General features: G+C 41.7%; 1 protein-coding gene across 1 annotated transcript in view; it reads left to right on the top strand.

Moving 5' to 3' along the window:
- The window catches only part of LOC126184407 (CLIP-associating protein 1-A-like), a 378,388-nt gene that overhangs the window by 170,633 nt on the left and 182,515 nt on the right, over positions 1-25,240 (top strand). Inside the window, 2 exon segments of the mRNA XM_049926791.1 lie at positions 16,525-16,642; positions 17,650-17,740. Coding sequence (XP_049782748.1) covers positions 16,525-16,642; positions 17,650-17,740 — 209 coding nt within the window.

Genomic DNA, 25,240 nt, shown 5'->3' with positions numbered 1-25,240 from the left:
TATTCTTCCCACCTGCTGTTGAACAAGAAATTGTCACGTTCCATTACTACTGGATGCAAAACAATATTTTGACAACAATATTTTGTTTACATATTTGAATTTCCCATGGTAAACTGGTTTAGAAGCACACACTTTAATATCAAAAATAGAACCCTCGTGAAATAGTGTTATAGATGATTTTAAGTCCTACTTTCAAAATTACTATATTACATTTTCCTACTTGCTGTGGAAGTTTATCCGCACTAGAGGTAAACAGTACATTACAAATTCCAGACATATTTTTGATAGGGGTAAGTGACTTTGATGACTGTGCACTAGGGAATGGCCTAATGATGGTACTGAAACATGTTCATTTGACAAAATAAAAGTGCAGCTATAGCAGTGCAACTAAAGCAGATTTTTAAAAAATCAATCAGTATGTTGTTATCAGTTAAATGGAGGTTTTCCAGATAACATTCCATTAACATGTATTCACATCTTTGTTTTCGCATGGGGCTACTGAGAATAATGTTAGTGTCATGGAATCTGCTTTTCCAGCTTCCCTTTCATTTTGAATTTCTGATTATCCTGGTAAAGTTTAATGGAGTTGTAGCATTGGCATATAACAATTATAGAACAATATGTGTGTGATATCATGCATCCAAATTACTCATTAATGTAGTTAGAGCACGATAAAAGGAAAAGGAGATCAGTATTTGGAGAAGGCTAATTTGGATTTAGAGAAGGCAGAGGAACAAGGGAAGCAATTTTGGCCATGTGCATGCTATTAGAGAGAAGGATGGGTATGAATAGAATAACATTCCTTACAATGGTAAGTCCTGGTTGGAATGTCAATGGTGTTATGAAAAGTATAGATTGCTACTCACTGTGAAGGTGACATGTTGAATTGCAAACAGGCACAACAAAAAGACTGTTACACACTTAGCGGTTGGCCAAAGCCTTCTTTAGAAAAGAAAGGAAAACACACACATTTACACACAAGCCAGGTACACCTCATGCACACATTTGGCAATTCTGGCCAGACTACCTTACTTTTATTTACTTAGAAAATGCTTTTGACAATGTGAACTAGAAGCCACTCTTTACAGTTATGACAAAAATAGAACTTGACTGCAATGCTAGAAGAATAATCACTGCATCAGAACCAAAGCACAAAAAGTAAACATCAGGAAGGTAGAAGAAGAGTTCAGGATTAGAAAAAGAATTAGACGAGTATGTCCCGTATCCCCATATTTATTTATTATGTTTGTTGAAAAAGTTGTTCATATCAAGAAGGAGAAGACAAAGGTGAAAGGATACATTGGATCAGATTTGTTGAATACATCATGACAGCTGCAGACTCTGAAAAAAAAAAATTTTGAATAGAATGCTGCAAGTCCACTCAGGCCCTCTTAAACTGTGGAAATTAAAAGTGAACCAATTTAAAACAAAAGTAATGCTAGTGCAGAAACAGTACAGGAGGAACTAGAACCGATGTAAATATTGGTGACGTCAAAATTGATTAGGTGAAACAATTTTGTCGTCTTCATAGTATGATCGCAGAGGACAATAGATGTTTAACGGCAGTGAAGAGAAGGATTGCATTGGCAAAACAGCCATTTATGACTAAGAAAAACATTTGAACCAGAAAAAAATATGAATGTAAATGGCAGAAAATCCATTGCAAAATTATTTTAGGGAGTACTCGGCTTTATGGAAGTGAAAGTTGGACTCTGGATGAACTGGAAAGGAAGCTGCTGAAATGTGGATATAGCAGAAAAGGCTACAACAATTGGACAGAAAGGAAAACCAACCAGAAAGTCTTAAAGGAAGCAAATGAAGAGGGAAGATTACTAAAGAAAATGTAGAAAAGAAAAAGAAAATTTATTGGATATGCCATCAGACACAAAATCTTCATAATTAATATTCTTGAAGGGAAGGGGCTGGGACAAGGAAGAGAATGGCCTAGTATGAAGTACAATGAAATCCCACTTTTTCCACTTTTCAAGGGACTTCAAAAAAATTATGTAAAATACGGGAAAGTGTAAAATGTGGGAAATAATTTTTAAGCTGTAAAAGTTACATATAGGATACCCCCTCTTGAATCTTCACACTTTATATATATCTATATAATAGTCATCAAAATGCTTCTCAGGGACTTTTTATTATCTAATAAAAATTTACTATCCGATAAAAATGCTGATGTAACCTGAACCAATAACTGTCTGGGAAGGTGAAACATTTGATTCAATTTCATACGTCATAATCAATATTTTTGGAAAGCCTACAGCTGTTATTTATTATTTAAATAATGAATCGCTGGTCCAGTTACGTATTTTTTCATGCTTAGCTCAATGCATTTCGAGCAATTTTTACTTTTGTTGAGCGCAAATATTTACAGAAGTAGTTTGGGTGGTGTTTGGATATGTGTTGTCTTGCATCTCTTGCACTGTATTCATCTGTCTGAGGTTATCAGGTACTGGGCCTCCTCAGTTATGTAAAAACCCACACGCGCGCGCACACACACACACACACACACACACACACACACACACACACACACACAAGACCACAGTCACTGGCTGCTGAGGCCAGTCCTCCTTTCTCTTCTTCTCTTGTGTTTCTCTTGTCACCTTACCAACCACACTGACTCTCTACTGTGTCAACTATCTCCACCGCGCACAACAGACAGCTACAAGACTGCATCAATTGTTGATGCAGCATCTCATGTCCCACATTACTCCCACTGATATCATTAATTCTATACCTTCAAATTGATCTCTCTTTCTGCATCACTTTTGCACATTTTCGAATGTTATTTCCTGTACCATCCTGTGCCACATGAACTTGTATCTTATCCTACCAACCCCTCCCCAACCCCATTGCCTTCTCCTCTCTGTTCCAGTACCAACTTCACCTAATCTAGTGGCATCTTCCGTATCCCTCCTTTACACTTATCCACCCACAGATCTGCAAGCCACACTACAGTCTCTCTTTAATCTCATTAAATCTTTGAGCCAATTTCAGTTGATTTTCACCTTTCACTGAGCCTGGCATCAGCAGACAAAGACCATGGTGGTTGTGTATGAGATCTGAGTTTCCTCTTTTTCTCTCTCTCTCTCTCTTTCCTGTCTGTGACACATTATCTCTGCTATATGGTGAATAGCAACAACCCTTTCCATAATTCAGTTCACTGATTTTCAAAGGCTGTTTGTGCAGATTTGACTGAAACTGAGTCTAAAACTTCATCAAAATCTGTGAAGTGTGTGCAGTGGTACTTTAATAATACATGAATCTAAAACAAATTTGTGCAGTTCAAAATCATTGCCTGCGCTGTAATTTTGTTTACGGCTCACAAATGGTCTACATCGCCATATCCAGCCATCTTGCTCCTTCACTTGGTTAAAATCTATAATTTTATCCTCTATCCTATGTGATTGGTGATAATTTTGATGAATACCTTGTACATTAAAGAAATGGGCTGATAGGTCTACAGTTATCTTTTTCTTTTGTCTTGCTTGTCCTCTTGCTTGTGAATGCAGAACAGTTGCAGCATTGTTCCAGCTAGAAGGAATTGTCTTCTTTTGCAAACACTCTGCAATTTTTATTTTATATTAGTTTTTATCCAGCTTCAATAATTTCTTTTGAAGCACCATAATCACCAGACACCTTTGCTTTCATCATAGTTTAAATGTCTTTTTGTACATTTTCATTATCAACTGTTTGTTTCTGATTAATCTAAAATCATAATAAAAATTAAAAACGTGCACTGTGTGATCAGGCTCTGAAGACCATGTGTGATCTCTCTCTATACAAAAATTTTAAAAGTCTTTGAGTACTTTTTATCTTCACTGTTACTTACTTATGATCTGTCATCTTTAACTGATGAAATGTGTCTTACCAAATAATAATTCCTACTTTGTTTTCTAAATTCCTATATTGTTTGCAATTGTTCAACACAAATTATACATTGTGTGACCTCACATACTCTTGAATATAAATATTTTACCTCTTGTTAAATTCGGTATGCCCCCAGGGGCTCAGCTTTCATTTGCTGAGTACGGACTTGGCGACCCCGGGGTCCTGAGCTGGGGAGTGGTCAGCGCCGCCAGACTCCTGTCACCGTAACCCCCGGACATGCTTCAGCGACCACCGTATGGCGCGGCGGTGGAATGTTGTGTGCTGTGGGGAATGGTAATCTTGGCTTGACCGCCTGGATTGCAAGGAAGGACAACCTCTATGAAAACCCCTCAATCTTCTGGTGTGCTCCGCGCCTATGAGATGCATGGCTGTTGGGGTGGAACAGTCGCAAACGGGCAACCTCTGGGGCACCTGCCGCACCCCAATTGTATCAGGCTTACTCAGGCACGCGGGGCTCTGTCTGAGCGGACCTTTAGTTCCCTAGCTGCTCGTGGGACCACAATGGACCCTTCGACCTCTACGTTTCCCCCTACCAGTGGATTGGGTGGGCCACTGGTAGGAAAACACACCCAATCGAAAAAGCGGCTTCGTGCTGGGAGTCCTCCAGCGCCTGGTGTTGATCGAAATTTGTCAGACTGTCGTAACAGAGCACATGCTGATAATCAGAATGTGTTTTTGATTATTAAACGGAAGGAGGGTAGCTTTGAGAGGGTTTCTCCCTTTTACATCCACAAGGGTCTTGAGGGGATTGCAGGAACACTTAAATCTGTGAAGCGACTTCACAATGGGACTCTGTTAGTTGAGACTTCCAGTTCCCGTCAAGTCGCTTCTCTTCGGAAGGCAACCTGTCTCGGAGAGTACGCTATCGAGACCGAGCTCCACTCCACTCTGAACTATAGTAAGGGTGTTGTGACATGTAGGGACTTGGTGGATATCCCCACAGATGAGTTAAAATTTGAATGGGCTGATGACGGTGTTGTTGACGTGCAGCATATTATGAAACAAGTCGATGGGAACCTAGTCAAATCCAACTCGTTTATTCTCACGTTCAGTTGCCCGAGACTCCCAGAGCATGTTAAAGCGGGGTTCTTACGTTTGCCAGTAAGGCCATATTTCCCCAACCCAATGCGCTGTTTTAAATGTCAGCGCTTTGGGCATACTACGTTTGGTTGCAATGGGATAGCCACTTGTGGTAAATGTGGTCAGCCTGCCCATGAAGGAGCCGATTGTCCATCGCCTGTGAAGTGCGTGAATTGCTCTGGGAGTCACCCTGTCTGGAGCCAGGTCTGCCCCATCTATCTCGAAGGACGGAAGGTACAGGAGATTAAAACATCTAAGCGCATCCCCTATGGTGAGGCCAAGAAGCTCTTTAAGGCCATGCAACCTCCTGTGTTTACAACATCTTTCGCTTCTGCTCTGAAGAAACCGGTGCAAATGGCCACTGTTGCTACGCAAACGGAGGTTGCTAGTGTTAGCACTAATACCTGCGTTTGCCAATGCACTTGTGCTGCTGCGGTTGTTTTGCAACCCGCGGCTCTCCCTGCAACGTCGGACAAGGCTGTGGTTGCTGACATTGGGGTACTTCCTGCCTCTCCCCCTATGGCGCCTTCTGCCCAGGCGAGTAAAGCTCCACCTGTTGACAAGGCTGTGCATTCTAAGACAAAGACGCCGAAGGTGAAGGTTTTGCCACCTGAGGAGACTAGTCAGGGTCGGTCCGATGACGAGGCCATCGTACTGTCTGACATCTCCCGTGGGTCGTCATCGGAGCTGATGGACATTGATGTCGACCGGGGGCGATCTTCTCGCCCCAGGAATAAATCTCCGGCGGGTACAGGCTCTCCTCCGAAGCACAGAGGAAGGGTGAAAGTTCAGCCACCCTAATCACTGGCTCCCATATTACAGTGGAACCTGAATGGGTTCAGGACGCATGTGGCCGAATTACAACTCCTTGTACGAGAGTGCCCTTTGTGCTTATGTCTCCAAGAGACACATTTTCGGGCCACTGATGCTCCTTCTTTATGGGGCTATACCGTATATCGGAAAGATTATCTGACGGGGCAAAGGGCAAAGGGTGGTGTTGCGGTTTTTGTCCGTGACATGCACCCCTCATCTGAGCTCCCTCTCGTTACAGACTTGCAAGCAGTTGCAGTTGACCTTCTCGTGGGTCGGAGGCTCACAGTCTGTTCAGTCTACTTACCACCTCAGGATGTGATAGACTCTGAGGCTCTCACACACCTTATTAGCCAACTCCCCCGCCCATTTCTTCTGCTGGGGGACTTCAATGCTCATAATGTCTTATGGGGCTCTCTGACTACTTGCCCCAGGGGTCGCATTCTGGAAAGCCTCATTATGTCTGAAGAACTGTGCCTCCTCAACTCTGGTGCTCCCACTCATTTCTGTACTGCTTCCGGGTCGTCATCGGCTATTGACCTTTCGTTTTGCTCTCCAGCACACACGGATTCTGCTCTGTGGGAGGTTGTTGCTGCCCTCCATTCTAGTGACCACTTCCCCCTTTGGATTCGCCTCCTGGATGAGGCTGTGGCATTATCAGTGCCATCTCGGTGGCACCTCTGCAGAGCTGACTGGACACTTTTCAGCCAACTGGCTGTTTTGGAACACCGTGCCAGCGTCCACGAATGGGTAGACCATGTTACAGCCGTGATCTCCCATGCTGCTGAATTGTCCATTCCACGGTCATCCGGTAATCCCAAGAGGCGCCCTGTCCCTTGGTGGACCACTGAGTGCCGCTCCGCCATCCGAGCCCGCCGTGCAGCTCTGCGCTGCTTCAAGTGCCGTCCCTCAGCTGACAATCTTGTGGCCTTTCAGGTGGCAAGGACCAAAGCACGGTGCGTGATTAAAGAGAGCAAACGACAGTCATGGCAATTGTTCTTGAACTCCATCTCCCGCTCCACTAATTCTACGAAAGTATGGGAAGCCATCAGGAGGATTTCCGGGAAACGCACCCAACTACCTGTCACGGCATTGCTGCATCAGGGATGTCTCCTCACAGCACCGAGAGACATTGCCCAGACACTGGCCATGCATTTTGCGGAATCTACCGCCACTATTAACTGTGATCCAGAATTCTGCCGCTACCGAACTGCCATCGAGAGGGGTCACTTGGACTTCCGGTCTCCAAATTCTGAACCTTACAACTGCCCCTTCACAATGTGGGAACTGGATTCGGCGCTGTCTGTGGCTCATGATACTGCGCCTGGTCACTTGGACTTCCGGTCTCCAAATTCTGAACCTTACAACTGCCCCTTCACAATGTGGGAACTGGATTCGGCGCTGTCTGTGGCTCATGATACTGCGCCTGGTCATGATCAAATCCGGTACAGCATGCTGCAGCACTTGTTGCTGTCATCCAAGGAAGTTCTCCTGAGTTGTTTTAATATGATATGGTTAGTGGCACATACCCTGACTCGTGGAGGGAGGGGGTTTTGATTCCTCTCCTCAAACCGGGGAAGGACCGAACGCATCCCAGCAGTTATCGAAGTATTGCTTTGACGAGCTGTGTCGGGAAGACGTTGGAACGCATGGTCAACTGTCGCCTGGTTTGGCTGCTCGAGACCAGGCATCTCCTTAGCCCCTCTCAGTGTGGCTTTCGGCGTTGTCATTCCACTATCGACAACTTGACCCTGCTTGAGGCGGCCATCCAGCAGGCCTTCCTACGTAACCAGCATTGTCTTGGTGTCCTCTTTGACATTCATAAGGCGTATGACACTACTTGGCGCCGCCATATCCTCAATCAACTCCATGAGTGGGGCTTTCGTGGCCGTCTCCCCATCTTCATTCGGTCCTTTCTTTCCCACCGCCTCTTTCGTTATAGGGTTGGTAATGTGCTATCTGATTTGTTTGTGCAGGAGAATGGTGTTCCTCAGGGAAGCGTTTTAAGTGTCACCCTCTTTGCCGTCGCCATTAACAGTATCACGTCCACTATCCGGAGTCCTGTCCAATGCTCCTTGTTTGTGGACGATTTTGCTGTTTTCTGTTCTTCCTCCACTCTTGTCACTGTTAGTCGGCAGTTGCAGCTTACGATACAGCGATTGGAGGCATGGACTGCGAAGACGGGTTTTACCTTTTCTGCAGAAAAATGTGTGTGTGTTCATTTTAATCGTTCTCGACGTCTTTTTACCTCCCCTGAATTGCGTCTGAGGGACACCATTCTTCCTTTTAGCGACACTGTGCGGTTCCTGGGCCTCACTTTTGATTCCAAGTTGTCGTGGTTGCCTCACCTTAAAGACCTCAAGGTGCGGGCCCTGAAGGCACTGAATATTTTGAAGTGTCTGAGCCATCGGTCCTGGGGAGCAGATCGGGCGCGTCTGCTGCAGTTCTATAGGGCTTTCGTCCGGTCGCGTCTTGACTATGGTTGCACCGTGTATGGGTCAGCAAGGCCTTCGTATCTGAAGATTCTTGATGCAGTACACCATGAGGCTGGCCACTGGTGCCTTCCGTACCAGTCCCATCCCCAGCCTGTGTGCTGTGGCAGGGGAACCGCCGCTCACCATCCGGCGGCAACTCCTCATGGTGCGACGGGTGTGTCAATTCCTTGCCTGTCCTACCTCCCCTGCGTACTCTACAGTTGCCCGACCGCCTATGGAACGTCACTTTTCCAGTCGTCCCAGGGCAACGAGACCATTTGGGATTCGTGCCAAGCATTTGCTTGAGTCCCTTGGTGTGGAGCATGTGGCCCCCCAACGACAAGGTTTTACTCGCCTGTCTCCCTGGTTGCTCCAGAGGCCCAGCATCCTTTTAGACTTGTCGGAGTACCGGAGGAGTTGAACTCCTGTGTTTGTTTTTATCTCCTTATTTTCTGATATTTTAAACCAGCATCCTGACCATGTACCAGTATTTACGGATGGCTCTAAACAGGGGGACTCTGTTGGTTGTGCTGTTGTTTTCCCTGATCGAGTCGTCAAGTTACGGCTTCCTGCGGCGTTTACCATCTTTGATGCCAAATTGTTTGCGATCTTGCGGGCATTGGAGCAGATGAGGTGTGTTCCCAGTCTTAAGTTCCTCATCTGTTCTGACTCCCTGAGTGCCCTTCAGACCATGCAACACTTGTACCCAGCGGATACGGTCGTCCAGAACATCCATGATGCCCTCCTCCACCTGCAACGGCAGGGGAAGGAGGTGTCCTTCTGCTGGGTGCCGGGGCACGTGGGTATTAGGGGAAACGAACTAGCGGATGTGGCTGCCAAAGATGCATGTTCCCTCCCTCACGTTGTTGAATGTGCCGTCCCCCTCCATGCTGTTACCTCCGTCCTGCGTTTTCGTGTTATGCGTCAGTGGGAAGAGGAGTGGCTGGCAGTCGGTGACAATAAGCTGCGCCTGGTCAAGGCTACCACGCGGCCATGGCGTACGTCCTACCAGTCATGCAGGCGGGATGAGGTTCTCCTCACTCGCCTCCGCATCGGGCACAGTGCCGTAACGCATGGTTTTTTACTCCGGCGGGAGGACCCCCCAATCTGCAGTTCTTGTGGCGTCCAGATTACTGTCCGCCACATTTTACTTGACTGTCTTTTATTCTCTGTCCAGAGGGCGGTGGTTTCCTTGCCACCGGATTTGCCCTCTATTTTACAAGATGACGCAACGACTGTAGTTAAGGTCTTACGGTTTTGTGTCCTGTCCAATTTGTTGTCTCGGATTTTAGGGAGAGGGTTTTAATGTACTGCTGGGTGACTGGCTCACCCAGGTTTTAGGTAAGAGGTCAGCCAGTCACGATTACCTCCTTGTTTCCCTTCTGTTTCTGTTCTCTTTTCCTTGTGTTTCCCTTCCTTTTGAGTGTGTCCCTTCTCCTCTCGTTTTGCCTCTGTGTGTGAGGATTTGGAACTGCGTCAGGTCTGTGTGTTTTAGCCGTTCTCCTTGTTCGCTGTTTGTCTTAGTCCCTTCACTGCATGTGTTCCTGCTTTTATGCGTTTGGGCGCTGATGACCACGCTGTTTAGCGCCCGTAAACTTCAAACACCACCACACCATTAATTCGGTATGTTTTATCATGCTTCTTTCATTATTTGCTTAAAATTCTTGGTTTCTTGTTAGTAGCTGCTTTGTTCTAATTGAAATTTTCTTTTCATTTCTGTTCTCCGTATGTGTGACATCTGTTACTGATTGCTTAAATGTCTTTGCTAAATCATTGCCCCCTTTTGTCCATGACTGTATAACATTATTTTCCAAGGTGCCAAACTTGTTGCTTAACTGAATCTATTCTTCGAAAACAAAATTTCTCATAATCTACATTTCTGACCTGTTGGATTGGTCTGCTTCTTTCTATCTATATATCGAACTAGTTTACTACCCAGCATAATACACACTGTTGTTGCCATTTGACTAACAAACTTCTGAATCAACAAGTTAAGTGTAGCTTAGTTTGTTTCCTATCTCACATAAAGCTGTGTGTGGTGCAGCACATGCCAAGAATTGCAAGGCTAGACACTTTGACACCACTGAAGCATTGCTCCACCATTTCCTCAACACTGCTCTGTTCTTTCATAAACCTGGTTTACTGGCCATGGCACCTCGTGCAACAAATTATCCTAAACTTGTTTGTAAGAAGTGGACGTGCAGTCTTGCAGAGTTAATCAAGTCTCCCACCTACATTATTTTCAAAGGTCAGGATGATGTGTTAGAGGTAAATAGAGGTAATTTTTGTAACATAAGAATTTCTGTAAGTAGACGTATGTTTTCATGCAAATTCTGTGAATCATGGTGGTGGTTTTGTTTTGAATGTGAGGAATTATTGATTTTTGACAGGACAAATGATTAACGTTCAATGTATGATTTCTCAATTGATACATTTGGATACAGAATAATTCTAATGTGTGTTTAATCCTTCAGAATTTGAAATGTTAAACAGCGACTCCAGTAGGGTTATGGTTGTCAGATGTCGTGAAGAACTGTAAACAAGTATTAAAATGTTATCAGTTAGTATAATGAGTGTGTATCATTAGTAACATGAGTAGTACCGAAGGCTAATATGCTGATTTTTTAATATTCAAGGCATTGTACTATTTAGTAATTTGTGAATGATGAACATGTAGCCATACACACCAATAGATCTCCCTCGGCATCTCTACTCCACAAGCTGCCTTATTATGTGTGGCAGAGGATATTTCTGGTTCCACTATCATTTTTCTCCCGCCCTTGTTCCATTTGTGAGTCATGATGTGAAGAACGACTGATAATAAATCTCAGTATGAGCTCTGCTTCTGCAGTTTTCTCATCACTAATATTTCAGGAGACGTCTGTTAGAGGAAGTGATATGTTGCCCTACCCTTCTTGAAATGTACGCCCTTTAATTTCATTTGTAAACCTCTCTGTTATTGCCTCTCTTGTACTGTCTGGCACTGGAGCTTGTTGAGCATCTCTGTAATGATCTTCTGATTTCTAAGTGATCTTGTGATGTAACGTGGCACACTTCATTGGCTCTTCACTCTCTCTTCTTCTAATCCAACCTGGTAAGGACGCTAGGTTGATGAGCAATGCTCAGGAATTGTCCTTGCAAGTGTTTTATAAGCCATTTCTTTCATAGATGAATTAAATTTTCTTAATGGAGAGTCCAGGTTGGAATATCGACAGTATTATGAAAACGATAGATTGCTGTTGGCCATACAGATGATGTACTGATAGGCACAACAAAAAGACTTTTATACATTCAGCTTCTGCACAAAGCCTTCTTCAGAAAAGAAAACATAAACATAACACACACACACACACACACACACACACACACACACACACACACACACACACACACACATTCAAACAAGCAGACAAACCTCATGCACACATAACCTCTATCTCCAGCTGCTGCAGACAGAATGCACGTGTCACAGTGAATGAAAGCAATAATTTGGAGTGGGGCGGGGAAGGGGGAGGGATAGAAAAGCTTGTGGTGGAGGAGACAATCTACTTGGTCCCGGTTTTGAAGCAGCCATTGAAATCAAACATGTTTTGTTCAGCTGCATGTCATGCCACTGGGTTGTCCACTTTGCTCTTAGCCATAGTAGGATGGTGCCGCCTCCCCCCCCCCCCCCCCCCCCCCAAGGTCACACACACACACATTTTACCATTGTACAGGGTGTCCAGAAAGTCTGGGAACACTTTCAATTATTAATTGCACAAGTACTAAACATTGTACAGATGCCATACATATTGCATTTTGAACTGAAACTCTGAAAGTTTTTTTTAGAAACATTCGATATGCAAACCATGAGTGACCCGGCAGATGTCAATTTGGTAATTGAATTCTTGCCATATCCATCTCAGCATGACATTGTCGAATGGCAGTCGCTTCCCATATTCTCTCCCGGAGCTGTGCTACATCATGTGGTAGAGGCGGTACATACAGATCTTTAATGTGTCCCCACAGAAAAAAAAAGGTCGCACGAAGTGAGATCTGGTGATCGGGGAGGCGTACACAGAAAGCTCGCTCTGCACCTGAACTCACCATGTTTGCGACTAGCACTGACTATCAGCAAATTACCAAACTACGCTGTGGCGGTATACGTGAAGGAAAAGAAAAATAAAAGTTTCTCTTCAAAATGATGTGTATGACATCTGTACAATGTTTGGTTCTTATGCAGTAAATAATTGAAATTGTTCCCGGACTTTATGTACACCCCGTATATTACCTGGTGCCAAGTGTGAAAGTAATTATATTTACGAAACTTTGAAGTGAACTTGTAAGTGATGAGTAGCAGATGATTTTCTTCATAAGAGAACATTTAGAATTTTGTAACTGCATCACTTTACCGTTTGCTAGCATATAAAAGACAAATACATAACAGTTTTAATGTGTTTATGTTACAGTTAAGTCACCGCTGCAACGTAGCAACTCACATGCAATGCATCAAGTTTCACACTTAAAATGTAATATAACCCACTTTACAATGGGATTTGTTTACCGAAACACATTATGCATATGGCAAATGAAATAAATCTGGTGAATAGCGCTGCAGTGTGTGACAAGTACTGGATAAAAAATATGAAAAGCAACATAGAAAACACTACCTGTTTATGCAATATACTATGATTGTATGCAGTTGGTTTCTAAATTTTTCATTATGTGGCATGGCAATGCACAGAAAATCAATTACTGCTATTTAACACACAAAAAAAAAAAAAAAAATATGGTACCCTTATAACAAAAAATGGATATTCTATGTGTCCATGTGTGACTTTGGTAATTCCAATGTGACATTTAAGGTTTAGTAGCAACAGTGAACAGCAGACTTGAGACAGCACTTCTATTCACCACTAAATGAGTGCAGATAAGCTCATAGTCTTTTGTGTGTGCGCACAAAAAACGCATATTCTCTAAATTAGTGCACTAAATCTGAGGTCTGCTTTGCCTTTTATTTTCAAAATTGACAAAAGTCTCAAATCTGAAATATAAATAACTTACCTGGTCAATATTTCTCACATAAAGTCCTCATGCATGGTACATCTTCTTTCGAGAATTGGTATTTTGTGATTTTGCAGCATATCTAATGAAATATTGGCTTTTGCAAAAACTTGAACATTACTTTTCCTGAAACTGTGTTTGTATTGTTTCTGTCATTAAGCACAATGTAAGCTTTCAACAATGGGTAACTGATTCTTCAAGCATAATTCATGGTGAAATAGTTCACCGGTGAACAGCCAGATGTGAATGTGCAATGGGCACAGTATTTTGACAATCAGCCTAATTGCCATCGTTGGGTGTGCTGATAGTGAACTGACTGCTTAGGGACTGGTGCGGTGCTCTTCCACATCGTGTTGACACATTGCTCTAGCCACAGTTCATGACCAAGGATGCATCCTGGTGGAATCTCTGCTGTTGCTCCACTTTCCACCAAAATCAGTTCATTGTGAGATATCTCCTTCGTCTTCTTAATCAGTGGGTTCTCAGCTCTTACTAAAGACTGGTCAGCAGTTCCCATACCCAATCTCAATAATCCTTTAATGACACAGTTCCATAAGTTAGAAGTCTGTGTAGTATGATCATAATACATTCCATACGATTCCAATAGGCAATGTTCTGCAACTGCTGACTTGTTATGCTGCTGCAATGTGGTGTTCTATTAGTGTTCTCATCAACCATGTTCAGCAGTATGCATCATCTTACCTATGTACACTGATCAGCCAGAACATTATGACCGCCGACCTACTGTCGATATAAATTCATCCAGGCGATAGCAGCATCACCTGGCGCAGAATGACTGCTAGTCAGACACTTGCACGGTACAAATATTGTCAGTGATCGTACTGTCTATGTGTAGAATGGGAATGCATGCGATCTATCCAAGTTATATCCAGGGCAGATTGTGATGGCCTGGAGGCTTGGTACAAGCATTTTGAAAACTGCACGACTTGTTGAATGTTCGAGGACTGCTGTGGTAAGTTTCTTAAACACGTGGCAAAACCAAGGTGAAAACACGTCCAGGCGTCATAGGGTTTGGCGGCCACCCATCATTACAGATGTCAGACTTCGTAGGCTGGGCATACTGGTTGGTTAGTTTGGGGGTGGGACAGTAGTGCCACAGGGAAGTGTGATAGGACCGCTCTTATTTTCTATATGCATAAATGATTTGGCAGACGAGGTGAGCATCAGTCTGCTGTTTGCTGATGACACTGTGGAGTATGGGAAGGTGTCATTGTTGAGTAATTGTAGGAGGATATAAGATGAGAAAATTTATAGTTGGTGTGATGAATGGCAGCTAGTTCCAAATGTAGGAAAATGTAAGTTAATGTAGATGAGTAAGAGAAACACTCCCGTATTGTTCAGATACAGCATTAGCACTGTGCTGCTAACATGGTCACTTCAATTAAATATTTATCTGTAATGTTGCAAAGTGATATGAGATGGAATGCGGACATAAGGACTGCAGTAGAAGGCAATGGTCGATTATGATTTATTAGAAGAATTTTAGGAAAGTGTGGTTCATCTGTAAAGAAGACTGCATATAGAACAGAAGTATGACCCATACTTGGGTACTACTTGAATCTTTGGGATGCCCATTAGGTCAGATTAAAGGAAGGCATCAAAGCAATTCAGACCAGGATGCTAGATTTGTTACTGGTAGGTTCGATCAGCATGTGAATATCACAGAGAGTCCCTGGTGGGAAGACTATTTTCTTTTCACAGAATACTATCAAGAAAATGTAGAGAATCAGCATTTGGAACTGACTGCAGATTGATTCTACTGCCGCTGACGCACATTTCGTATAAGGACCATAAAGATCAGGTAAGAGAAATTAGGGCTCGTTCAGAGGCTTATAGATAGTCGTTTTTCCCTCATCACATTTAATAGTGGAACAGCTAAGGAAATGACCAGTAGCTACTCACCATATGGAGTAGGTATGTAGATGTACATCCATATTTGCATATTTGGTACCACTACACAATGCAGATAGAACCAACAAGATAGTAGAAGCAGAACTGAACTATATGCATGCATTCCAGGAAGACTTCTGGTTGGGTAGCTGACTGGAATAGGTGAATCGATAGAAATCGAATGATGTTGACATGCAGTGATTGCTTGCTAGTCGCTAACAATAACATTATGTTTAAGGCCTCGCTAAAAATAACATTATGTTTAAGGCCAGTAACATTATGTTTAAGGCCACTATCTCTACAAAACCAAAGGCAAAAGGGTGAATTAATGATAGCTGAAATGTTGAGTGTAATTGAGTTTGAAATCAACTTATTTGATGATGTATTTGATACGTTTAATTGTGTTGTCTTATGGCTGAACAGTAGCAACTGCAAATTGATAGGCCATACTGGTCAACATGTTACAATTTTTATCAGTTTTCAGTTACTCCCATCCTGTTCACTTAGATACATTTTTTTACAAAGTAGCATTTATTAGGTAGTTTGCATTTTAAGCTGGAATTTGCACAGATATTAGCATTTATCACAAATGTGAATTTTTCAGGTCCATAGTTAAAGCATATTGATGTACCAGTTAAGACATTATTTGAGCATGTGAATGTATGTTTAACTTTTTTTCTTTATTACAGACATTATTATTTAATTTGTGTAATATATCCTGTGTCTACCGTAACTCGTTCTGTTTTTTTGAAAGTAAAACTAATGGTAACCCAAAGGTTGGTATGAATATTACTATTCGGGAGGATGACGGATCAATCCCGCGTCCGGCCATCCTGATTTAGGTTTTCCGTGATTTCGCTAAATCACTCCAGGCCAATGCCGGGATAGTTTCTCTGAAAGGGCACGGCCGACTTCCTTCCCCATCCTTCCCTAATTTGGTGAGACCGATGACCACGCTGTCTGGTCTCCTTCCCCAAAACAACCAACCAATGAATATTACAGCGCTTTGCTATCCATTATGATTCATTAGAGATTGTCTCCCTATTACATTTTCTACGAACAGTACTTGGTGATATGAAAAGTACAGTTGAATTTTGGTAACAACAAACCAGACTTAGTATTGTTTTCGGGAATAAGAAGTACAGAGCTTTAAAAAAGGGAATGTTTGAATGGGAAAAACAAATTTAACCGTAATATTCTTGAAATATGTGATGTGATTTATCTGTGATGTTGCATTTTTCAGTATTTATTTAAACTATACTCATAATAGAATTTGTTCTGAACTTGGAATTTGTATTTTCTACAGAGGGAGGTCTGGACATATTGGCAATGTGAGCGATCGCCAAGGACAGTCCCGACCAGTGATGGCCCAAAAAATATTACAACAGAGTCGGGAAGCTGAGTCTGCACTAGCTGATGCCTTGGTAAGTGTCCCATTGTTATTTTGAGTGTATTGTGTCACTATTTTTTTCTTTTTTTGTGTGTACACCTGTGTAACATAAATATATATGCTAAGTCTGACAGTAGTTCATAGACATGTAACTCTTTCTTTAGATTACATTTATAGAAATGGAGAAGGGCCAGAACATTCAGATGACTACTTGTGATCTGAATACTATGTTTACTTGTCGGTATAAAAATTTCCTTTTTGAAACATGCTGAGTAAAAATCAAAGCATAATTTTGCATGAATATTTTTTTATAAGCCTTAAGGCTACATATATTTTTTTGGCAACACATGTAACTACAAGGAAACTGAACATACAGTTTTCAGCATTATGAAAGCTGGCATGAAATACACAGAAATAAAAGCAATTCATTCTCTTCGGTTTCACTCTTACTGTTCGTATTCTTGTAAGTCACAAATTTACAAAAAAATTATTTTTGAAATTGACATTTTGCAGGTAAGGTAACTTAGTATTATTGTTTTACCAAATTTCTAGAATAACTAATGAAAATGTAGAGGTAACAACTCGCCAAATAGCAGAAGCGTTAATTGTCTTTCATGCATTCTAAGAGTGTTACAGTAGAACCCTCATATATCTTAACTCATCACACACTATGACAGTTATATGTCATGTTGCATATCTTCAGGGAGAAGGAAGGTCAAAAGTGAAAGATTGAGACATGCAGTAGTACGGAAAAATGTATATAGGAGGTGCTGGCAGATACAAAGTTTGACAGTTAGTCCTCTAAAGCAGTGAACATAGTGGTGAACCTGAGAAGTTAGAGAACATTACTAAACTGGAGAAAAGAGAGAATTTTTTTTGTGTGTGTGGAGTTCTAAAATAAATGTGACTGGAAAACACTCTGAGAATGTAATGTTGATGAGACTAAAATTATATAAATAATTTGACAGGGTCCAGAAGAATAGAGGCCAGAGCGATGTAGTGAGAATGTCATGTTGATGACTAAACTAAATGATTTGACAGGGTCCAGGAAAATGGAGGTCAGAGAAATGTGGTGAGAGCTGTGCAGTTGAAATGGGAAATAACAAATATAATGTTGTTCAGATAGTTAAGGGTAAAGGAAAACCTAATTTTGAAGGGGACTGGAATTTGACAGTAGTAAAGAGTAGAGAAGGGGAAAAAAAAAGATGAATATGTACTGGGAAAAGGAATGAAAGAGTAAGGCACCTGGTAAAATTTTGGACAGAGCATAATTTAATCATTCTTAACACTTGGTTTAAGAATCTTAAGGTTCAAACGTAGTATGTGTTCCAAAATCCTACTGCAAATCAACATTAGTGATATGGGTCTGTAATTCACTGGATTACTCATACTCTTACTCCAGTATTGGTGTGACATTTGCAACTTTCCAGTCTGTAGGTTAGGATATTTTGGCAAGAGAGTGGTTGTATATGATTGTTAAGCATGGGGCTATTATATCAGCATACTCTAATTGGTATATAGTCTGGACTGGAGGACTTTATTAAGTGATTTAGCTTTTTTTGCTACACTGATGATATCGACATCTAAGTTACTCATGTTGGCAGGAGCTCTTGATTCGAATTCTGGAAAACTTATGTTATCTTCTTTGGTAAAGGAATTTCAGAAAACTGTATTTTAACTCCATCTTACTGGCACTGTCATTGACAACATGACCTTCACTATCATGCATTGAAGGTGTTGATAGTGTCTTGCCGCTGGTGTACCTCCAGTATGACCAGAGTCTCTCTGGATTTTCTACCACATGTCAAAACAGAGTTTTGTTGTGAAAACTATTAAAATCACCTTGCATTGAAGCTCACCCTAAATTTAAAGCTTCTGTAAAACATCACCAACCTTGGAGATTTTGCATTCTTTTAAATTTGGGATGCTTTTTTGTTGCTTGTGCAACAGTGTTGTGACCTGTTTTGTGTATTATTGGAGTTTATTTCCATCTGCTATTAATTTGTATGGTGTAAATCTCTCTGTTGCTTTGATACTATTCCTTCGAATATAAGCTACATGTGGTCTACACTTTCATAGTTAGTTCATCGGGAATGGAGGCTGTCCCTTAGGAAAGCGTTGGGGCGAATTTTATCTGCTTTTTTAAATAGGTATATTTTGTGTTTATTCTTGTTAGGTTTGGGTGTTGCGGTATTCAGTCTCGCTACAACGACCTTGCATTCACTGTACCCTGAATTCATCACAATGCTCCCAGTTTGATCAGGGTTATTTGTTGCTAAGATGTCGAGTGTGTTTTCACCTCCATTCTCACTTTTAGTGGGCTCCTGAACTAATTGTTCAAAATAATTTTCGAACAAACAATTTAGTACAGTTTCGGCCGATGTTTTATATCTGCCACTGACTTCAAATATGTTATTTTGCCAACATATTGAGGCTAGACAGAAGTCACCAACAAGTATAATTGTATGAGTGGGGTACCTGTTCGAAAGAAGACTGCTTTGAACTGTTCAGCAGCTGTATCATCTGACTTTGGAGGTCAGTAAAGGAACCAATTATTAATTTATTCTAGTTGTTGAGTATAACCTCTACATATACTAACTCACAGGAACTATCTACTTCGTTGTTGTTGTTGTGGTCTTCAGTCCTGGTTTGATGCAGCTCTCCATGCTACTTTATCCTGTGCAAGCTTCTTCATCTCCCAGTACCTACTGCAGCCTACATCCTTCTGAATCTGCTTAGTGTATTCATCTCTTGGTCTCCCTCTACGATTTTTACCCTCCACGCTGCCCTCCCATTACTAAATTGGTGATCCCTTGATGCCTCAGAACATGTCCTACCAGCCGATCCCTTCTTCTGGTCAAGTTGTGCCACAAACTCCTCTTCTCCCCAATTCTATTCAGTACCTCCTCCTTAGTTATGTGATCTACCCATCTAATCTTCAGCATTCTTCTGTAGCACCACATTTTGAAAGCTTCTATTCTCTTCTTGCCCAAACTTCGTTAGACTACTTCTAACAGTAACGACATGCCACCACCAACTGTATTTAAATGTATCCTCTCTGAACAACGTCAGGTCCTTTGTAATAATTTTGGCTAAATTTTTCTGTTGTTTACCTAGAACGAATTGCGCTTCAGTGCTTTCTAGCCCCTGGTCCTTTTGTTCTTTCCCAACACAACTACGACAATTTACTAATATAATACCTACGGTTCCTATGTCAACCCTTTTTCTGTGCCTGGCCGTCACTCTTCAAAATTGAAACTTATTTTGTCTTTCCCTGAGGCCCTCTAACCTAAAAAATCACCCAGTCCAATCCACAGGCATGCACCCCCCCCCCCCTCCTCCCCACCCAACACTTTCTGTGTTCAGTGGATCTCTGACCTGCCCACCACCCTTGGCACAACTCGAGGATCCTCCAGTCTACACGGTTACAGAACTGTCGGAGCCTCTGATTCAGACCCTTCACTCAGCTCTGTATCAAAGGTCTATAATTGAAGGTCCACAGTCAACCCTGTAGATGCTACAAATGGTGACCTCTGCCATCATCTTGCAAGCAAGACCGTCAGTCTGTACCAGTTCTTCTAGCCACCTGAAACCAGAGAGAATCTCTTCTGATCCAAAGCAACATACATTGTTGGTACGTACATGAGCCACCACCTACATCCTGTACTTTTTGTGGCATTCAGAAGGACCCATGCCATCTCTTGGGTGACTCTGCCAAGTATGCACACAGAGTGCACACTGGATTTCTTCCCATCCTTGGGTGCCATTACATGCCTAACATTAGAGCTTCCAATAGCTGTTGATCCTACCCTCTGCAACCTTGCAGGTTGAGAGGCTTCCTCTAGAACAGGGGAAGCAACTACGTGTGGCTCAGGGTGTGTATCAGCCGTAGATAGTGCCGTGATCCTGTTTGCCAGACAAAGCAGAGAGATATTTTGATCAGTCTCCCCTCCCATCTCAGAAAGTGTTTCATTGCCTGTCACACCTTGGGATGACCTCCCTTCAGCCACTGGTGAGGCGTCAACCTCAGTGTGGGCAATAACACAGACATCAACAGTAGTGGACCAGTCGAGGGACACATGGAATGTGCTGGACATACTATTGATCCCCACTGTCAGCCCTCCGCAGTGACGCCCATCGGCAGCAGCCTCAAGCTGAGTGACTGAAGACAGCACTGCATTGAGCTTTGACTGAAGGTTCACCAATTCAACTTGCATTCGAATACAGCAGTCCCAGTTCGTATCCATACTGGACTACATTACATAGTCCTTATTCACACTACACTACCTAGGTATTAAAATGCTATACTGTGTTTAGTAAGTACTCAAATATGCAATAAATTTAAAAATTAATCTAGTAATCACCCAGATAACTGAAAATAAATCACTCCTGTTTTAAGCTCATAAAAATAATTCATAAATGAAGAATGTACTCGTCTGACCTGCTGCAAGAACACGAAGACTCCTCATTGTCATCCTAACCAATACTTCTAAGAAATTCTCAATACAGTTAAAGTCAATAAATACTGTGTGTACCAAACTACTTTGGTCCTTCGCTTTCAGTATGTCATGTGCAAAATATGTTAGTTAGTTTTACATGACCAATGGTTTTCAGAATGTACGCTGGTTGGCAGACGAAGTCATTCTCTTTGAAGTACCTCATTATGTTTAAGCTCAGACTGTCCTACAGCAGATGGATGTCAATGAAACTGAACAGTAGTTTTGTGCATCACTTCTGCCGCTCATCTTGTCGATGTGCATGACGTGTGTTTTCTTCCAGCCACTGGGCACAGTCGTCATCCCCCCTCCTGCAGATTCATGATACATTATGCTTAAAAGAGGGACTGACTCAGCCACAGAATTCTTCATAGAATTTTATAAGGAATCTATTGGGTCCTGGAACTTCATTCAATAGTTAAGAAACATTTGGAAACAAGAGTTCCACATTTCTGCTTTTGGTGTACTACCCTCTATTTCAGTTCCTGTATCATCCATGAGTTCCTGGACACTAACTATGGTGCTGCTTATAACCTTTACATATGATCAGAATTGCATTGGATTTTTCAAGATTCTGTAGCGATAGTCATGGAAGTTTTCCCTCATAGGAAAACAAGGAAATGTGCTTTATTCAGCATCCGTCTGTCTGTAGCCTAACATTCTGTTTTACATCTGCTATTCAACAAATATAGATCTACATCTATGAACATAATCTGCATGATACTGTATGATGTACTTTCCATTCCACTCGCAAATAGAGCAAGGGAAAAACGACTATCTATGTGCCAAGTAGCATATGTTTCTGTAGGTTTACATAAATTGTATACCATGAAGGATCTCCTCCATCACATGCTGTTGTACTATTTGTTGCCATGAGATGTAATATACTTCCCTCATTGAGCGGGCTTCTGTAGTACTTGTTCCAAATAATTTTCAGAGAAAGCAATTAGTATTGTTTCAAAGTTTCTCTGTCATGTCAACCCCTTACAAAATTGTAATTTTCCCAACTGATTGCTGGATGATTAAAGTCTCCTGCTATGATTACTGTGTGACTGGGAAATGTATGTAATACAGAGGTGAGGGGATGGTTCTGATGGGCAACAGAGCAACTCCTAAGCTTACACTCACCCTTGAATCTGACTCTTGCCCACACCATCTTGAATGCAGCATCAGTTTTTATCTCAGTGAAATTTCTTGTCTACTGTGATGAATACACCACCTCATTTTACCACTAACCTATCCTTTCGATATACACTTTGATTTATCCTGAAACTTATAAACTTATACTGCTGTGCAATTACACCTGATCACTAAGATTGTAATTGTCTTTTTCTGAGGGGGGGGGGGGGGGGGGGGGCATTTCTTCAGATCTTAGACTAAAACTTCAAGGCCTCCTATAGCTATCATTATCTTAAACTGGATCAGTAATCAAATTGAAATAATAATAATAATAATAGTAATAGTAGTTAACAATAGCTTGTGTGCACCCTGCACCCAATCAGCAACTTGTGTAGCAGCCTCTGATGTGTAGCACACCCCTTATCAGTTTAGGAAAACTCTACAGTTCTCAATCTGCTGGCCCAAGTGTTGGAAGTCTCAGCCTAACTTGTTGCATAACCATTGAAATCTCTGGTTCAACCCTAGCACTCAGCTAAGAATCAGATGGCAGCAATCAGTTCTGAGGGCAGCACTGCATATTGTGAAAGTCATTGCAGTTCCATGAACAGGATGTGTCTTCTCACTTGTATCTGCTGGTCGCTAGAATAATCAAAGTACAACCTTGGAATTGACAAATAATGATAGATTCAGTATTCCCTGGAAAGGAGACAGTATCCCTAGGAGAGGATAGTGCATAAGGCACTTTGGTGAATCTTGTATGTTTCTCTCTCTCTGTCAGAAGCCAACCCAGAAAACCCCTTAAAGCAGCTTCCAGTCAATTGACAGCAGTTAGAACAATTTCCATATGTTTAGAAATATTAACTGGCTGAGCCTGGGCCTGTTAATAGCATTTACTATGGGGCTGCAGTGTCTCTCTTGCAATATTTTTTTTCTGTTTAGCAAATAAATTACTTAAAATTAGGGGTGCAGCTTCACTTTTAACTTTTGGATCTGTTGCACTTCAAAAATTAGAAGTTCTGTTTAAGAACTGAAGTGTTTTCAGCCAGTATTTGATTTGTTTTATGATGATAAAGAAATTGTAATCAAATTTTCTGATTCTTTCAAGCTGTTGGAACTTTCTGTCTCAAACTTCTGTTTTGTCAAAATTATGCTCACTAATCAACCCATATAACAAGGTTTGAAAAAAGTCGACCTTTATGACTGCTACAGGCAGTATGTACTGTTATTGAGAGGAAAACTGAATGGAATGCAATTTGATATTTATAGTAGCAGAAAAAAAGTATAAACATATTAAAATTATGTAAGTACCTACACTCCAAGTAAGAAACTAAATGCTTCCGATAAAATCTGTAGAATTCACAACTGTAGCTTGCAGCTATTGATATACTATGAAATATGTTGTACACCTCACTCAAACTTCTAAAATTCCTCAAAACAGGTTCTTTAATTAAAATAGATGTAAACTGAAATTATGATTGTTCAAGTTAGGATGCTACTACCAAAGTTTATAGAATGCTTAAAGTGTAGTTTACAACCGATGAATTACATATTCTGATATAAACAGTTATAGTTAGTGTGGTTAAGGCATTAACACCATGTTCGGTTTGTACATAAAATGTTAGGCTCTTGATATTCGAGGCAAACTTATTTGCCACACGTGATCTCATCACAAAGAAAAACTAGAAGTGGGTTTAAATATATTGACGAAGATAAAGTGGTGACTGTAAATTTATTTACTGCAACAACCTAATGAGGTTTTGGAAAGAATCCACATAATGAGGAAAGAGAGAGACCTACGTCAGACAACGTGTGTGTCTGTCATCAGGGAAACCAAACCTAAATATTTTGTGACACTCCTAAAATGAGCTCTTGTCATCTTACAGCCCTTGTCTAGTCTTGTGCGATTCCTTTCTCTTTACAAAAGTAAACAAAATGTTCAGCCGACATGGTTTTGACCCTCTCAAAAGTGATGGTGTTTGCTTGGATAAAAATGTCTAGGTTAATATCTTAGGAAGGTATATTGTGATTTTGAGAGGACCAGTAAGGACAGTAAACATATGTGAAGGAGAGGACTGTATGCTGCTCGGTATCCTGGACGACATCATCGAAATGTCCCTGACTGTTCGCTGGATAGTTATGTTATTTAAGGAAACAGGAAGTGTTTAGCCACATGTGAAACATCAACCACGACCTGCAACAAATGATGATGCCCAAATAGGTGTTTTAGCTGCTGTCACGGCTAATCCATACATCAGTAGCAGACAAATTGTGTGAGAATCAGGAATCTCAAAAACATTGGTGTTGAGAATGCTACATCAACATTGATTGCACCCATACCATATTTCTATACACCAGGAATTGCATGGTGATGACTTTGAACGTCATGTACAGTTCTTCACTGGCCACAAGAGAAATTACGGGACGATGACAAATTTTTGCACGCGTTCTATTTAGCGACGAAGCGTCATTCACCAACAGCGGTAATGTAAACCGGCATAATATGCACTACTGAGCAACGGAAAATCCACGATGGCTATGACAAGTGGAACATCAGCGATCTTGGCGGGTTTGTGTATGGTGCGGTATTATTGGAGGAAGGATAATTGGCCCCCATTTTATCGATGGCAATCTAAATAGTGCAATGAATGCTGATTTCCTACGTAATGTTCTACCGATGTTTCTACAAGATGTTTCACTGCATGACAGATTGGCTATGTACTTCCAACATGATGGATGTCCAGCACATAGCTCATGTGCGGTTGAAGTGGTACTGAATAGCATATTTCATGACAGGTGGATTGGTCGTCGAAGCACTATACCATGGCCCGCATGTTCACCAGATCTGATGTCCCCAGATTTCTTCTGTTGGGAAAGTTGAAGGATATTTGCTATCGTGATCCACCGACAATGCCTGACAACATGCATCAGCACATTGTCAATGCATGTGCGAACATTACGGAAGGCATACTACTCGCTGTAGAGAGAAATGTCTTTACACGTATTGCCAAATGCATTGA

The sequence above is a fragment of the Schistocerca cancellata genome, chromosome 4 (assembly GCF_023864275.1).
Source record: "Schistocerca cancellata isolate TAMUIC-IGC-003103 chromosome 4, iqSchCanc2.1, whole genome shotgun sequence".
Classification (NCBI taxonomy): Eukaryota; Metazoa; Arthropoda; class Insecta; order Orthoptera; family Acrididae; genus Schistocerca; species Schistocerca cancellata.
Note: the sequence above shows the minus strand (reverse complement) of the source record. Positions and strands in the feature narration are given on the sequence as shown.